Raw genomic sequence first — 16,924 nt, 5'->3', positions numbered from 1 at the left:
GAGAAGAAGAGAGAGAGAAGAGAGAGGGGGAAGAGAGAGAGAAGAAGAAGAACAGAGAGGGAGAAGAGAGACAGAAGAGACAGGGAAGAGAGAGAGAGAAGAAGAAGAAGAGAGAGAGAAGAAGAGAGAGAGAAGAGAGAGGGGGGAGAGAGAGAAGAAGAAGAAGAGAGAGGGAAGAGAGAGGGAGAAGAAAGAGAGAAGAAGAGAGAGAGAAGAGAGAGGGGGGAGAGAGAGAGAAGAGAGAGAGAGAAGAGAGAGGGAGAAGAGAGAGAGAGAAGGAGAGAGAAGAGAGAGGGGGAGAGAGAGAGAAGAAGAAGAAGAACAGAGAAGGGGAAGAGAGAGGGAGAAGAGACAGGGAAGAGAGAGAGAAGAAGAGAGAGAGAAGAGAGAGGGGGGAGAGAGAGAGAAGAGAGAGAGAGAAGAGAGAGGGAAGAGAGAGGGAGAAGAGAGAGAGAAGAGAGAGAAGGAGAGAGAAGAGAGAGGGGGGAGAGAGAGAGAAGAGAGAGAGAGAAGAAGAGAGAGGCAAGAGAGAGGGGGGAGAGAGAGAGAGAAGAGAGAGTGGGGAGAGAGAGAGAGAAGAGAGAGAGAGAAGAGAGTACAGTCACTACATTACATACTAGGACATTTAAATGAAACACACTTCACAGTTTTTTGTTTGGCAGGATGACAGAGAAGCGCGTTGCCAGATATGTAATTAAACCAATCAGATTTAACCAGTAAGAGACGTGTCATAAAGACAGTGATGATTATATGAAACAGGATGCATTAGTTGAATAAGACAAGAGGTCCATAATGGTGGAACTGAACTAGTGGGACATTAGTTTAATAAGACAAGAGGTCCATAATGGTGGAACTGAACTAGTGGGACATTAGTCTAATAAGACAAGAGGTCCATAATGGTGGAACTGAACTAGTGGGACATTAGTCTAATAAGACAAGAGGTCCATAATGGTGGAACTGAACTAGTGGGACATTAGTCTAATAAGACAAGAGGTCCATAATGGTGGAACTGAACTAGTGGGACATTCGTTTAATAAGACAAGAGGTCCATAATGGTGGAACTGAACTAGTGGGACATTAGTTTAATAAGACAATAGGTCCATAATGGTGGAACTGAACTAGTGGGACATTAGTTTAATAAGACAAGAGGTCCATAATGGTGGAACTGAACTAGTGGGACATTAGTCTAATAAGACAAGAGGTCCATAATGGTGGAACTGAACTAGTGGGACATTAGTCTAATAAGACAAGATGTCCATAATGGTGGAACTGAACTAGTGGGACATTAGTCTAATAAGACAAGAGGTCCATAATGGTGGAACTGAACTAGTGGGACATTAGTCTAATAAGACAAGAGGTCCATAATGGTGGAACTGAACTAGTGGGACATTAGTCTAATAAGACAAGATGTCCATAATGGTGGAACTGAACTAGTGGGACATTAGTCTAATAAGACAAGAGGTCCATAATGGTGGAACTGAACTAGTGGGACATTAGTCTAATAAGACAAGAGGTCCATAATGGTGGAACTGAACTAGTGGGACATTAGTTTATAAGACAAGAGGTCCATAATGGTTGAACTGAACTAGTGGGACATTAGTTTAATAAGACAAGAGGTCCATAATGGTGGAACTGAACTAGTGGGACATTAGTCTAATAAGACAAGAGGTCCATAATGGTGGAACTGAACTAGTGGGACATTAGTTTAATAAGACAAGAGGTCCATAATGGTGGAACTGAACTAGTGGGACATTAGTATAATAAGACAAGAGGTCCATAATGGTGGAACTGAACTAGTGAGACATTAGTCTAATAAGACAAGAGGTCCATAATGGTGGAACTGAACTAGTGGGACATTAGTCTAATAAGACAAGAGGTCCATAATGGTGGAACTGAACTAGTGGGACATTAGTCTAATAAGACAAGAGGTCCATAATGGTGGAACTGAACTAGTGGGACATTAGTTTAATAGGACAAGAGGTCCATAATGGTGGAACCTGAACTAGTGGGACATTAGTCTAATAAGACAAGAGGTCCATAATGGTGGAACTGAACTAGTGGGACATTAGTTTAATAGGACAATAGGTCCATAATGGTGGAACTGAACTAGTGGGACATTAGTCTAATAAGACAAGAGGTCCATAATGGTGGAACTGAACTAGTGGGACATTAGTCTAATAAGACAAGAGGTCCATAATGGTGGAACTGAACTAGTGGGACATTAGTTTAATAGGACAAGAGGTCCATAATGGTGGAACCTGAACTAGTGGGACATTAGTCTAATAAGACAAGAGGTCCATAATGGTGGAACTGAACTAGTGGGGCATTAGTTTAATAGGACAATAGGTCCATAATGGTGGAACTGAACTAGTGGGACATTAGTCTAATAAGACAAGAGGTCCATAATGGTGGAACTGAACTAGTGGGACATTAGTCTAATAAGACAATAGGTCCATAACGGTGGAACTGAACTAGTGGGACATTAGTCTAATAAGACAAGAGGTCCATAACGGTGGAACTGAACTAGTGGGACATTAGTCTAATAAGACAATAGGTCCATAATGGTGGAACCTGAACTAGTGGGACATTAGTTTAATAAGACAAGAGGTCCATTACGGTGGAACTGAACTAGTGGGACATTAGTCTAATAAGACAATAGGTCCATAACGGTGGAACTGAACTAGTGGGACATTCGTTTAATAGGACAAGAGGTCCATAATGGTGGAACTGAACTAGTGGGACATTAGTCTAATAAGACAATAGGTCCATAACGGTGGAACTGAACTAGTGGGACATTAGTTTAATAAGACAAGAGGTCCATAATGGTGGAACCTGAACTAGTGGGACATTAGTCTAATAAGACAATAGGTCCATAATGGTGGAACTGAACAATTGGGACATTAGTTTAATAAGACAATAGGTCCATTACGGTGGAACTGAACTTGTGGGACATCAGTCTAATAAGACAATAGGTCCATCACGGTGGAACTGAACTAGTGGGACATTAGTCTAATAAGACAAGAGGTCCATAACGGTGGAACTGAACTAGTGGGACATTAGTTTAATAAGACAAGAGGTCCATAATGGTGGAACTGAACTAGTGGGACATTAGTCTAATAAGACAAGAGGTCCATAATGGTGGAACTGAACTAGTGGGACATTAGTTTAATAAGACAAGAGGTCCATAATGGTGGAACTGAACTAGTGGGACATTAGTTTAATAAGACAAGAGGTCCATAATGGTGGAACTGAACTAGTGGGACATTAGTCTAATAAGACAAGAGGTCCATAATGGTGGAACTGAACTAGTGGGACATTAGTTTAATAAGACAAGAGGTCCATAATGGTGGAACTGAATTAGTGGGACTTTAGTCTAATAAGACAAGAGGTCCATAATGGTGGGACTGAACTAGTGGGACATTAGTTTAATAGGACAAGAGGTCCATAGTGGTGGAACTGAACTAGTGGGACATTAGTCTAATAAGACAAGAGGTCCATAATGGTGGAACTGAACTAGTGGGACATTAGTCTAATAAGACAAGAGGTCCATAATGGTGGAACTGAACTAGTGGGACATTAGTCTAATAAGACAAGAGGTCCATAATGGTGGAACTGAACTAGTGGGACATTAGTTTAATAAGACAAGAGGTCCATAATGGTGGAACCTGAACTAGTGGGACATTAGTCTAATAAGACAAGAGGTCCATAATGGTGGAACTGAACTAGTGGGACATTAGTCTAATAAGACAATAGGTCCATAATGGTGGAACTGAACTAGTGGGACATTAGTTTAATAAGACAAGAGGTCCATAATGGTGGAACCTGAACTAGTGGGACATTAGTCTAATAAGACAAGAGGTCCATAATGGTGGAACTGAACTAGTGGGACATTAGTCTAATAAGACAATAGGTCCATAATGGTGGAACTGAACTAGTGGGACATTAGTCTAATAAGACAATAGGTCCATAATGGTGGAACTGAACTAGTGGGACATTAGTTTAATAAGACAAGAGGTCCATAATGGTGGAACCTGAACTAGTGGGACATTAGTCTAATAAGACAAGAGGTCCATAATGGTGGAACTGAACTAGTGGGACATTAGTCTAATAAGACAATAGGTCCATAATGGTGGAACTGAACTAGTGGGACATTAGTCTAATAAGACAAGAGGCCCATAATGGTGGAACTGAACTAGTGGGACGACTGAATAGATGAGAGGCTCACTGGAACTGTTTGGATTAGTGTTTCATTTAATCAATTGGTTTGTTTTATAGACTAATGAAAAACCAGGCCAGTTATTGGTCGGCGTGTTCAGTTGTAATTGTGGTGGTACATAATTTGATTGGTTTCTCTTAAGAGATTGAATGGGGTTGAATATCCAGTGTACACAGAGAAATAGGTTTAAAACATCTTGTTTGTTTTCTGACTTGTCTTTCTGTCACATATGAGTCATTAGAGAATGTCTGAGACTCTTCTAGCTATATTCTCTCTTTTCTGACTTGTCTTTCTGTCACATATGAGTCATTAGAGAATGTCTGAGACTCTTCTGTCTATATTCTCTCTTTTCTGAATGTCTGAGACTCTTCTAGCTATATTCTCTCTTTTCTGACTTGTCTTTCTGTCACATATGAGTCATTAGAGAATGTCTGAGACTCTTCTAGCTATATTCTCTCTTTTCTGACTTGTCTTTCTGTCACATATGAGTCATTAGAGAATGTCTGAGACTCTTCTAGCTATATTCTCTCTTTTCTGACTTGTCTTTCTGTCACATATGAGTCATTAGAGAATGTCTGAGACTCTTCTGTCTATATTCTCTCTTTTCTGAATGTCTGAGACTCTTCTAGCTATATTCTCTCTTTTCTGACTTGTCTTTCTGTCACATATGAGTCATTAGAGAATGTCTGAGACTCTTCTAGCTATATTCTCTCTTTTCTGACTTGTCTTTCTGTCACATATGAGTCATTAGAGAATGTCTGAGACTCTTCTAGCTATATTCTCTCTTTTCTGACTTGTCTTTCTGTCACATATGAGTCATTAGAGAATGTCTGAGACTCTTCTAGCTATATTCTCTCTTTTCTGACTTGTCTTTCTGTCACATATGAGTCATTAGAGAATGTCTGAGACTCTTCTAGCTATATTCTCTCTTTTCTGACTTGTCTTTCTGTCACATATGAGTCATTAGAGAATGTCTGATACTCTTCTAGCTATATTCTCTCTTTTCTGACTTGTCTTTCTGTCACATATGAGTCATTAGAGAATGTCTGAGACTCTTCTGTCTATATTCTCTCTTTTCTGACTTGTCTTTCTGTCACATATGAGTCATTAGAGAATGTCTGAGACTCTTCTGTCTATATTCTCTCTTTTCTGAATGTCTGAGACTCTTCTAGCTATATTCTCTATTTTCTGACTTGTCTTTCTGTCACATATGAGTCATTAGAGAATGTCTGAGACTCTTCTGTCTATATTCTCTCTTTTCTGACTTGTCTTTCTGTCACATATGAGTCATTAGAGAATGTCTGAGACTCTTCTGTCTATATTCTCTCTTTTCTGACTTGTCTTTCTGTCACATATGAGTCATTAGAGAATGTCTGAGACTCTTCTAGCTATATTCTCTCTTTTCTGACTTGTCTTTCTGTCACATATGAGTCATTAGAGAATGTCTGAGACTCTTCTGTCTATATTCTCTCTTTTCTGACTTGTCTTTCTGTCACATATGAGTCATTAGAGAATGTCTGAGACTCTTCTGTCTATATTCTCTCTTTTCTGACTTGTCTTTCTGTCACATATGAGTCATTAGAGAATGTCTGAGACTCTTCTAGCTATATTCTCTCTTTTCTGACTTGTCTTTCTGTCACATATGAGTCATTAGAGAATGTCTGAGGCTCTTCTGTCTATATTCTCTCTTTTCTGACTTGTCTTTCTGTCACATATGAGTCATTAGAGAATGTCTGAGACTCTTCTAGCTATATTCTCTCTTTTCTGACTTGTCTTTCTGTCACATATGAGTCATTAGAGAATGTCTGAGACTCTTCTGTCTATATTCTCTCTTTTCTGACTTGTCTTTCTGTCACATATGAGTCATTAGAGAATGTCTGAGACTCTTCTGTCTATATTCTCTCTTTGAACACTTTACCGTTAAGATCAAACATCAGAAGACGTCTGACAGTTCATCCACTTCATCCACCATACAGCATTTTCCTTTAAACTTCATTCAGACCTCACCTCTCTCTACTTCCACTGACAGTCAGGACGCTTCACTTGGTGGAGTTCATCAGCCTGAGGGAAGGAGGGAAGGAAGAGGAGGAGAGGAGAGAGGGAAGGAGGGATGGAAGAGGAGGAGAGGAGAGAGGGATGGGAGAGGAGAGAGGGAAGGAGGGATGGAAGAGGAGGAGAGGGGAGAGGGATGGAAGAGGAGGAGAGGAGAGAGGGATGGAAGAGGAGGAGAGGGGAGAGGGATGGAAGAGGAGGAAAGGGGAGAGGGAAGGAGGGATGGAAGAGGAGGAGAGAGGAGAGGGAAGGAGGGATGGAAGAGGAGGAGAGGGGAGAGAGAAGGAGGGATGGAAGAGGAGGAGAGGAGAGAGGGATGGGAGAGGAGGAGAGAAGAGAGGGATGGGAGAGGAGAGAGGGAAGGAGGGATGGAAGAGGAGGAGAGGGGAGAGGAGAGAGGGATGGAAGAAGAGGAGAGGAGAGAGGAAAGGAGGGATGGAAGAGGAGGAGAGGAGAGAGGGAAGGAGGGATGGAAGAGGAGGAGAGGGGAGAGGACAGAGGGATGGAAGGAGGGAGGGATGGAAGAGGAGGAGAGGAGAGAGGGAGAGGAGAGAGGGAAGGAGGGATGGAAGAGGAGGAGAGGAGAGAGGGAAGGAGGGATGGAAGAGGAGAGAATAAGAAAGAGGATGATGGAAAGAAAAAATAGAAAAATGGAAAACAATGACCTTGGTTGGGGAGATCTGCAAATGAGAGGATGGGGGGAGAGGAGAGGAGAGAGGGAGATGAGAAAGGGAGAGGAGAGTGGAAGAGGAGAAGAAGAGAGAGAGGAGGGGGACAGGAGGGGGGTCGAGGGGTTGGGAGAAGAGGGTGGAGGGAAGGATGGAGAGGAGAGGAGAGGAGGGAGAGGAGGTAGGGATGGATAAAACAGTAACTCAAAGAGGATCAGTCACATCAAAGGAGGGGAGGAGAGGGAGGGTGGAGAGAGGAGGGGGATCCATACTGCATCCCGATGACGCTGCAGTACAGAGCAGGGGGGGGGGGCTAAGGGGCCACAGGAGGAGAAGTAGAGTTGGACGCCCTGCGTTTGACGAGCGCTGAGCAACACCTGACACTGACAGACTGCTAATTACATCTAGTACTGATATAGAGGGAGGCTTTTAGGAACGGGAGAGGAAATGAAAAGAGAGAGGGAGGAGGGAGGGAGGGAGAGGGGGAGAGAAGGAGAGAGAGGGAGGGAGAGAGGGAGAGAAGGAGAGAGAGGGAGGGAGAGAGAAAGAGAGAAGGAGAGAGAGAGAGAGGGAGGGAGAGAGAGAGAGGGAGGGAGAGAGAGAGGGAGAGAAGGAGAGAGAGAGAGCGGGAGGGAGAGAGAGAGAGGGAGGGAGAGAGAGAGGGAGAGAAGGAGAGAGAGAGGGAGGGAGAGAGAGAGAGGGAGAGAGAGAGGGAGGGAGAGAGAGAGAAGGAGAGAGAGAGAGAGAAAGGGAAAGACAGAGAGAGAATGGGGACATGCTTTTTACCCTTCAATGTGGCACTAGCCTGTTTGCCAAGATTGGAGGCTGGGGGGGGGGGGGGGGGGGGGGGGGGCTGAAGATGCTTTGGTCAGCTAAGTGGAGTAAAATGTGATGGTGGTGTGTGTGTGTGTGTGTGTGTGTGTGTGTGTGTGTGTGTGTGTGTGTGTGTGTGTGTGTGTGTGTGTGTGTGTATCCGTGCCCGTGCCGGTAAATCTAATTCAACCCCATCAGACTCAGGTGAAGCTGAGACAGTCTGTAGATAGAGCACAGTGAACTCCACTGCTCATGAGCCTATCGTTTTTCTTAAAAAAAATAGTTTTTAGGATTATAATGTAATGTAAATGTGATTCAGAGTATTGTAGGGCAGAGTACTAGTCTTCAAGTTCCATCACTAGAAACCAGCCCACCATTAACACGTCTACTTGTGTAGTTTCTAGAACCAGGTTGTCCAGGTTGGGATCAGCTGTTAGTGTTTTATTGGTCTCATTAACATTCTACTACAGAACCGTGTCTCTCCTCTCCACACAAAATTACTTTTTTTTTTCCCCTCCCAAACTTCTAAAGTTTAAACATTAACAATTAGCTGCTTTGGAATGAAGTGGAACGCACCTTCGTCTAAAAAGACATATTAATTTGTTCTTCATTGTGAGTCGTAGAAAAAGTCATCATAGCAACAAAAGAAAAAGGCCACCCTCTCTCAAACAGTGAGTTACCATGGAGATGAAATAAGACATGAAATAAGACTCACAGAGCTGTTACTGTTCTGCCTGGGTCTCACTGGTTAACATGGAGATGAAATAAGACATGAAATAAGACTCACAGAGCTGTTACTGTTCTGCCTGGGTCTCATTGGTTAACATGAAATAAGACATGAAATAAGACTCACAGAGCTGTTACTGTTCTGCCTGGGTCTCACTGTTTAACATGGAGATGAAATAAGACTCACAGAGCTGTTACTGTTCTGCCCGGGTCTCACTGGTTAACATGTGATGTATTTACTCAATCTGATCTGTAGAGGTAAAACAACACAACTCAATCTGATCTGTAGAGGTAAAACAACACAACTCAATCTGATCTGTAGAGGAGGTTAAACAACACAACTCAATCTGATCTGTAGAGGTTAAACAACACAACTCAATCTGATCTGTAGAGGTAAAACAACACAACTCAATCTGATCTGTAGAGGTTAAACAACACAACTCAATCTGATCTGTAGAGGTTAAACAACACAACTCAATCTGATCTGTAGAGGTAAAACAACACGACTCAATCTGATCTGTAGAGGAGGTAAAACAACACAACTCAATCTGATCTGTAGAGGAGGTGAAACAACACAACTCAATCTGATCTGTAGAGGTTAAACAACACAACTCAATCTGATCTGTAGAGGTGAAACAACACAACTCAATCTGATCTGTAGAGGTTAAACAACACAACTCAATCTGATCTGTAGAGGTAAAACAACACAACTCAATCTGATCTGTAGAGGTTAAACAACACAACTCAATCTGATCTGTAGAGGTTAAACAACACAACTCAATCTGATCTGTAGAGGTAAAACAACACGACTCAATCTGATCTGTAGAGGAGGTTAAACAACACTACTCAATCTGATCTGTAGAGGAGGTAAAACAACACAACTCAATCTGTCATAGAGACACTGAAACTAATTAAAGAAACCGAGCAGCTGTTGCCTTTATGCCACCTGGCAGAGATAGCAGGCGTCTGTCTGTGAGAGTGAGGAGCAAGACAAAGAGAGAGAAAGAGTGTGATTTAAACTGGGCCATGACATAGTTATCAATGTCAGTAGTGCAGGAGAACGGACATCTGTGAACCCAGTATTACAGTATACTCAGGGGACAGTGTGTGTTTCCATCTGTGTGTCTTCAGTGGTGCCACACTGAAAAGGTTGGGTGTTCAGAGGTGGGTGTGGTTTCTTGTGTTTGTCAGTTGTAGTTTAGCCAATCACAATCTTCCTCTACTTTGCATGTTCTGAATAATGAATATCACCATCACACTCTCTCTCTTTGTCTTTCCCCAGAAGAGCCCAACACAACGGTAAATGCATTCTGATGACTTCTCTGCTATCTTCTTTTGTCTGTCCGCAAGATGACTGTGGTTCCCTGAGCACCCAGACAGTCAGAGAATCAATCAGAGAGCCATTCAGAGAGCCAGTCAGAGAACCAATCGGAGACGGCTATGAGAGGCTGTTGTTCTCGGGGCAGAAGCTTCCTGCAGGGTTCCCCGGGCCCTTTATCTTCCCTGAGGGTCTGTCGTCAATAGAGACTCTGCTCACTAACATCCAGGTGGGGCTCTACTCTCTGTTCTCTACTGAATCGTCCCAGAAGGTGTAATGGTGACCATGTTTTCCTGAACCATGTTTTGATATTGGAGGCTGTATCTTCTTTCTCTACTCACAGTTTATCACACATCTGGATGAGTAACTCCTCCCCTCATCTCATCTCTCTATCTGTGTCTCTGGGCTCCTCCTCATCTCATCTCTCTATCTGTGTCTCTGGGCTCCACCTCATCTCTCTATCTGTGTCTCTGGGCTCCACCTCATCTCATCTCTCTATCTGTGTCTCTGGGCTCCACTTCTTCTCATCTATGTCTCTGGGCTCCTCCTCATCTCTCTATCTGTATCTCTGGGCTCCACCTCATCTCATCTCTCTGTCTGTGTCTCTGGGCTCCACCTCATCTCATCTCTCTGTCTGTGTCTCTGGGCTCCTCCTCATCTCATCTCTCTATCTGTGTCTCTGGGCTCCACCTCATCTCATCTCTCTGTCTGTGTCTCTGGGCTCCACCTCATCTCATCTCTCTGTCTGTGTCTCTGGGCTCCACCTCATCTCTCTATCTGTGTCTCTGGGCTCCTCCTCATCTCATCTCTCTATCTGTGTCTCTGGGCTCCACCTCATCTCTCTATCTGTGTCTCTGGGCTCCACCTCATCTCATCTCTCTATCTGTGTCTCTGGGCTCCGCCTCATCTCATCTCTCTATCTGTGTCTCTGGGCTCCGCCTCATCTCATCTCTCTATCTGTGTCTCTGGGCTCCACCTCATCTCATCTCTCTATCTATGTCTCTGGGCTCCACCTCATCTCTCTAACTGTGTCTCTGGGCTCCACCTCATCTCATCTCTCTGTCTGTGTCTCTGGGCTCCACCTCATCTCTCTATCTATATCTCTGGGCTCCTCCTCATCTCATCTCTCTGTCTGTGTCTCTGGGCTCCACCTCATCTCTCTATCTATGTCTCTGGGCTCCTCCTCATCTCATCTCTCTGTCTGTGTCTCTGTGCTCCACCTCATCTCATCTCTCTAACTGTGTCTCTTGGGGATCACCTCATCTCATCTCTCAAACTGTGTCTCTTGGGGATCACCTCATCTCATCTCGTCTCTCTAACTGTGTCTCTGGGCTCCACCTCATCTCATCTCTCTAACTGTGTATCTGGGCTCCACCTCATCTCATCTCTCTGACTGTGTCTCTGGGCTCCTCCTCATCTCATCTCTCTAACTGTGTCTCTTGGGGATCACCTCATCTCATCTCTCTAACTGTGTCTCTTGGGGATCACCTCATCTCATCTCTCTAACTGTGTCTCTGGGCTCCACCTCATCTCATCTCTCTAACTGTGTCTCTGGGCTCCACCTCATCTCATCTCTCTAACTGTGTCTCTGGGCTCCACCTCATCTAATCTCTCTAACTGTGTCTCTTGGGGATCACCTCATCTCATCTCTCTGTCTGTGTCTCTGGGCTCCACCTCATCTCATCTCTCTAACTGTGTCTCTGGGCTCCACCTCATCTCTCTAACTGTGTCTCTGGGCTCCACCTCATCTCTCTAACTGTGTCTCTTGGGGATCACCTCATCTCATCTCTCTGTCTGTGTCTCTTGGGGATCACCTCATCTCATCTCTCTGTCTGTGTCTCTTGGGGATCACCTCATCTCATCTCTCTGTCTGTGTCTCTTGGGGATCACCAATCATTATTTAAACCTCCAGCATATTTGTTTTGACTTTTTTTAAATTAAAGTAAACATTTTGACTGGAGATAAGAAATGTAGAGACTACAGTGATGTATAGATTAGAGATGTAGAGACTACACACTACAGTGATGTATAGATTAGAGATGTAGAGACTACACACTACAGTGATGTATAGATTAGAGATGTAGAGACTACACACTACAGTGATGTATAGATTAGAGATGTAGAGACTACACACTACAGTGATGTATAGATATAGATTAGAGATGTAGAGACTACACACTACAGTGATGTATAGATTTAGATTAGAGATGTAGAGACTACACACTACAACGATGTATAGATTTAGATTAGAGATGTAGAGACTACACACTACAGTGATGTATAGATTTAGATTAGAGATGTAGAGACTACACACTACAGTGATGTATAGATTTAGATTAGAGATGTAGAGACTACACACTACATCAGACTACACACTACAGTGATGTATAGATCAGAGATGTAGAGACTACACACTACATCAGACTACACACTGCAGTGATATATAGATTTAGATTAGAGATGTAGAGACTACACACTACAGTGATGTATAGATTTAGTGTAACAGCCTCTTGATGTGTGTCTTACTCTGTGCCCTCCAAGCAGGGCTTGCTGAAGGTTGCCATAGACAACACGCGCGCTCAGGACAAGCAGGTGCAGACGGAGAAGTCAGAGCTGAAGATGGAACTGTTCAGAGAGAGGGAGCTAAGAGAGACACTGGAGAGACAGCTCACCATGGAGCAGAAAAACAGAGGTCGGTTAACACTACATTACCCACAACACACTGCACACTATACTACACTACATTACCCACAACACACTGCATACTACACTACATTACCCACAACACACTGCACACTGCACTACATTACCTACAACACACTGCACACTACACTACATTACCCATAACACACTGCACACTGCACTACATTACCCATAACACACTGCATACTACACTACATTACCCACAGTGAACTGTTCAGAGAGAGGGAGCTAAGAGAGACACTGGAGAGACCGCTCACCATGGAGCAGAAAAACAGAGGTCGGTTAACACTACATTACCCACAACACACTGCACACTACACTACATTACCCACAGTGAACTGTTCAGAGAGAGGGAGCTAAGAGAGACACTGGAGAGACAGCTCACCATGGAGCAGAAAAACAGAGGTTGGTTAACACTACATTACCCACAACACACTGCACACTATACTACACTACATTACCCACAACAGACTGCACACTACACTACATTACCCACAACCCACCGGCACACCATACTACTCATCTCTGTTTCTAGTGAGCCCTGAAAACAAGCACTGCAATTCCTCACAATTCTCAACTGTTGTGTGTATTTCAGTGCTGATCCAGAAGCGTCTGAAGAAAGAGAAGAAGAGTAAGAGGAAACTTCAGGAGGCTCTGCAGTTTGAGTGTAAACTGAGAGACCATGCTGAGCAGACTCTGCAGCAGACTGTAGCGTCAGACAGAGCCCTCTGTGGTAAGTCTCCAGGCTACGCGGCAGGGGAGCCTAGTGGTTAGAGTGTAGAGGCGGCAGGGTAGCCTAGTGGTTAGAGTGTAGAGGTGGCAGGGTAGCCTAGTGGTTAGAGTGTAGAGGCGGCAGGGGAGCCTAGTGGTTAGAGTGTAGAGGCGGCAGGGTAGCCTAGTGGTTAGAGTGTAGAGGCGGCAGGGGAGCCTAGGGTTAGAGTGTAGAGGCGGCAGGGTAGCCTAGTGGTTAGAGTGTAGAGGCGGCAGGGTAGCCTAGTGGTTAGAGCGTAGAGGCGGCAGGGTAGCCTAGTGGTTAGAGAGTAGAGGCGGCAGGGTAGCCTAGTGGTTAGAGTGTAGAGGCGGCAGGGTAGCCTAGTGGTTAGAGTGTAGAGGCGGCAGGGGAGCCTAGTGGTTAGAGAGTAGAGGCAGCAGGGTAGCCTAGTGGTTAGAGTGTAGAGGCGGCAGGGTAGCCTAGTGGTTAGAGTGTAGAGGCGGCAGGGTAGCCTAGTGGTTAGAGTGTAGAGGCGGCAGGGTAGCCTAGTGGTTAGAGTGTAGAGGCGGCAGGGTAGCCTAGTGGTTAGAGTGTAGAGGCGGCAGGGTAGCCTAGTGGTTAGAGTGTAGAGGCGGCAGGGTAGCCTAGTGGTTAGAGTGTAGAGGCGGCAGGGGAGCCTAGTGGTTAGAGTGTAGAGGCGGCAGGGGAGCCTAGTGGTTAGAGTGTAGAGGCGGCAGGGTAGCCTAGTGGTTAGAGTGTAGAGGCGGCAGGGTAGCCTAGTGGTTAGAGTGTAGAGGCGGCAGGGGAGCCTAGTGGTTAGAGTGTAGAGGCGGCAGGGTAGCCTAGTGGTTAGAGTGTAGAGGCGGCAGGGTAGCCTAGTGGTTAGGGTGTAGAGGCGGCAGGGGAGCCTAGGGTTAGAGTGTAGAGGCGGCAGGGTAGCCTAGTGGTTAGAGTGTAGAGGCGGCAGGGTAGCCTAGTGGTTAGAGCGTAGAGGCGGCAGGGTAGCCTAGTGGTTAGAGAGTAGAGGCGGCAGGGTAGCCTAGTGGTTAGAGTGTAGAGGCGGCAGGGTAGCCTAGTGGTTAGAGTGTAGAGGCGGCAGGGGAGCCTAGTGGTTAGAGAGTAGAGGCAGCAGGGTAGCCTAGTGGTTAGAGTGTAGAGGCGGCAGGGTAGCCTAGTGGTTAGAGTGTAGAGGCGGCAGGGTAGCCTAGTGGTTAGAGTGTAGAGGCGGCAGGGTAGCCTAGTGGTTAGAGTGTAGAGGCGGCAGGGTAGCCTAGTGGTTAGAGTGTAGAGGCGGCAGGGTAGCCTAGTGGTTAGAGTGTAGAGGCTGCAGGGGAGCCTAGTGGCTAGAGTGTAGAGGCGGCAGGGTAGCCTAGTGGTTAGAGTGTAGAGGCGGCAGGGTAGCCTAGTGGTTAGAGTGTAGAGGCGGCAGGGTAGCCTAGTGGTTAGAGTGTAGAGGCGGCAGGGTAGCCTAGTGGTTAGAGTGTAGAGGCGGCAGGGTAGCCTAGTGGTTAGAGTGTAGAGGCGGCAGGGTAGCCTAGTGGTTAGAGAGTAGAGGCGGCAGGGGAGCCTAGTGGTTAGAGAGTAGAGGCGGCAGGGGAGCCTAGTGGTTAGAGAGTAGAGGCGGCAGGGTAGCCTAGTGGTTAGAGTGTAGAGGCGGCAGGGTAGCCTAGTGGCTAGAGTGTAGAGGCGGCAGGGTAGCCTAGTGGTTAGAGTGTAGAGGCGGCAGGGTAGCCTAGTGGTTAGAGTGTAGAGGCGGCAGGGTACCCTAGTGGTTAGAGTGTAGAGGCGGCAGGGTAGCCTAGTGGTTAGAGTGTAGAGGCGGCAGGGTAGCCTAGTGGTTAGAGTGTAGAGGCGGCAGGGTAGCCTAGTGGTTAGAGTGTAGAGGCGGCAAGGGTAGCCTAGTGGTTAGTGTGTAGAGGCGGCAGGGTAGCCTAGTGGTTAGAGTGTAGAGGCGGCAGGGTAGCCTAGTGGTTAGAGTGTAGAGGCGGCAGGGTAGCCTAGTGGTTAGAGTGTAGAGGCGGCAGGGTAGCCTAGTGGTTAGAGTGTAGAGGCGGCAAGGGTAGCCTAGTGGTTAGTGTGTAGAGGCGGCAGGGTAGCCTAGTGGTTAGAGTGTAGAGGCGGCAGGGTAGCCTAGTGGTTAGAGTGTAGAGGCGGCAGGGTAGCCTAGTGGTTAGAGTGTAGAGGCGGCAGGGTAGCCTAGTGGTTAGAGCATTGGACTAGTAACCGGAAGGTTGCCTAGTTCAAACCCCCGAGCTGACAAGGTACAAATCTGTTGTTCTGCCCCTGAACAAGGCAGTTAACCCACTAAGCCGTCATTCAAAATAAGAATTTGTTCTTAACTGACTTGCCTAGTTAAATAAAGGTTAAATAAAGGTAAAATAAAAGTTTTTACATTTTATTTACATTTGACAATTTATTCTTAATTTTGACTTCATGGTGCAGTTTTACGTTGTCATTTATGTTCCTTTATGAAAATGAATGCATTACCCTTTTACTTCTCATTGACTAGTAATTAGGTGTGATAATTAATGACTAAACTCCTGCCTCTCCGTCATCATTACCCTCCGATCAGACTCACTGACCCAGGAAGTAGACAACGGTAGCCAAGGTAACGGCAGGACTGACGCAGAGGCAGCGATACAAGGTACGGCAGCTTCTGAATGGCTCATCCATCCTTATCCTAGTTGCCTAAATGTCCGGGTGTTTACGTTGAGTTAAACTAACGCCGTTGGTCTGTGTGGCAGCAATCTAATTGATAAACAGTTTTTAATAGTTAAGTGTTGAGTGTATTAACTATTCTATCTGTTATGGAGGTGTTGAGTGTATTAACTATCCTATCTGTTATGGAGGTGTTGAGTGTATTAACTATCCTATCTGTTACAGAGGTGTTGAGTGTATTAACTATTCTATCTGTTATGGAGGTGTTGAGTGTATTAACTATTCTATCTGTTATGAAGGTGTTGAGTGTATTAACTATCCTATCTGTTATGGAGGTGTTGAGTGTATTAACTATCCTATCTGTTATGGAGGTGTTGAGTGTATTAACTATCCTATCTGTTATGGAGGTGTTGAGTGTATTAACTATTCTATCTGTTATGGAGGTGTTGAGTGTATTAACTATTCTATCTGTTATGGAGGTGTTGAGTGGATAATACTATCCTATCTGTTATGGAGGTGTTGAGTGTATTAACTATCCTATCTGTTATGAAGGTGTTGAGTGGATAATACTATCCTATCTGTTATGGAGGTGTTGAGTGTATTAACTATCCTATCTGTTATGGAGGTGTTGAGTGTATTAACTATTCTATCTGTTATGGAGGTGTTGAGTGTATTAACTATTCTATCTGTTATGGAGGTGTTGAGTGTATTAACTATTCTATCTGTTATGGAGGTGTTGAGTGTATTAACTATCCTATCTGTTATGGAGGTGTTGAGTGTATATTACTTCCGGCGCCGACAGAGATGGCCGCCTCGCTTCGCGTTCCTAGGAAACTATGCAGTTTTTTGTATTTTTACGTGTTATTTCTTACATTAGTACCCCAGGTCATCTTAGGTTTCATTACATACAGTCGAGAAGAACTACTGAATATAAGATCAGCATCAACTCACCATCAGTACGACCAAGAATATGTTTTTCGCGACGCGGATCCTGTGTTCTGCCTTACAAACAGGACAACGGAGTGGATCCTATGCAGCGACCCAAAAAAACGACTCCG

At 45.1% G+C, this 16,924-nt stretch overlaps 1 protein-coding gene across 2 annotated transcripts in view; it reads left to right on the top strand.

The window, feature by feature from the left end:
• Nucleotides 1-16,924, top strand: part of LOC110518947 (dachshund homolog 1) — a 95,223-nt gene that overhangs the window by 66,036 nt on the left and 12,263 nt on the right. Inside the window, exons 7-10 of one of the 2 annotated variants that reach the window (XM_036951479.1) lie at nucleotides 9,826-10,022; nucleotides 12,335-12,485; nucleotides 13,092-13,229; nucleotides 15,781-15,852. In XM_036951479.1, the coding sequence (XP_036807374.1) occupies nucleotides 9,826-10,022; nucleotides 12,335-12,485; nucleotides 13,092-13,229; nucleotides 15,781-15,852 (558 nt within the window). The remainder of the gene's footprint in view (nucleotides 1-9,825; nucleotides 10,023-12,334; nucleotides 12,486-13,091; nucleotides 13,230-15,780; nucleotides 15,853-16,924) is intronic. The other variant, XM_036951480.1, reaches the window with a different exon arrangement.

This window comes from Oncorhynchus mykiss, chromosome 18 (genome assembly GCF_013265735.2).
Source record: "Oncorhynchus mykiss isolate Arlee chromosome 18, USDA_OmykA_1.1, whole genome shotgun sequence".
NCBI classification, from domain to species: domain Eukaryota; kingdom Metazoa; phylum Chordata; class Actinopteri; order Salmoniformes; family Salmonidae; genus Oncorhynchus; species Oncorhynchus mykiss.
Note: the sequence above shows the minus strand (reverse complement) of the source record. Positions and strands in the feature narration are given on the sequence as shown.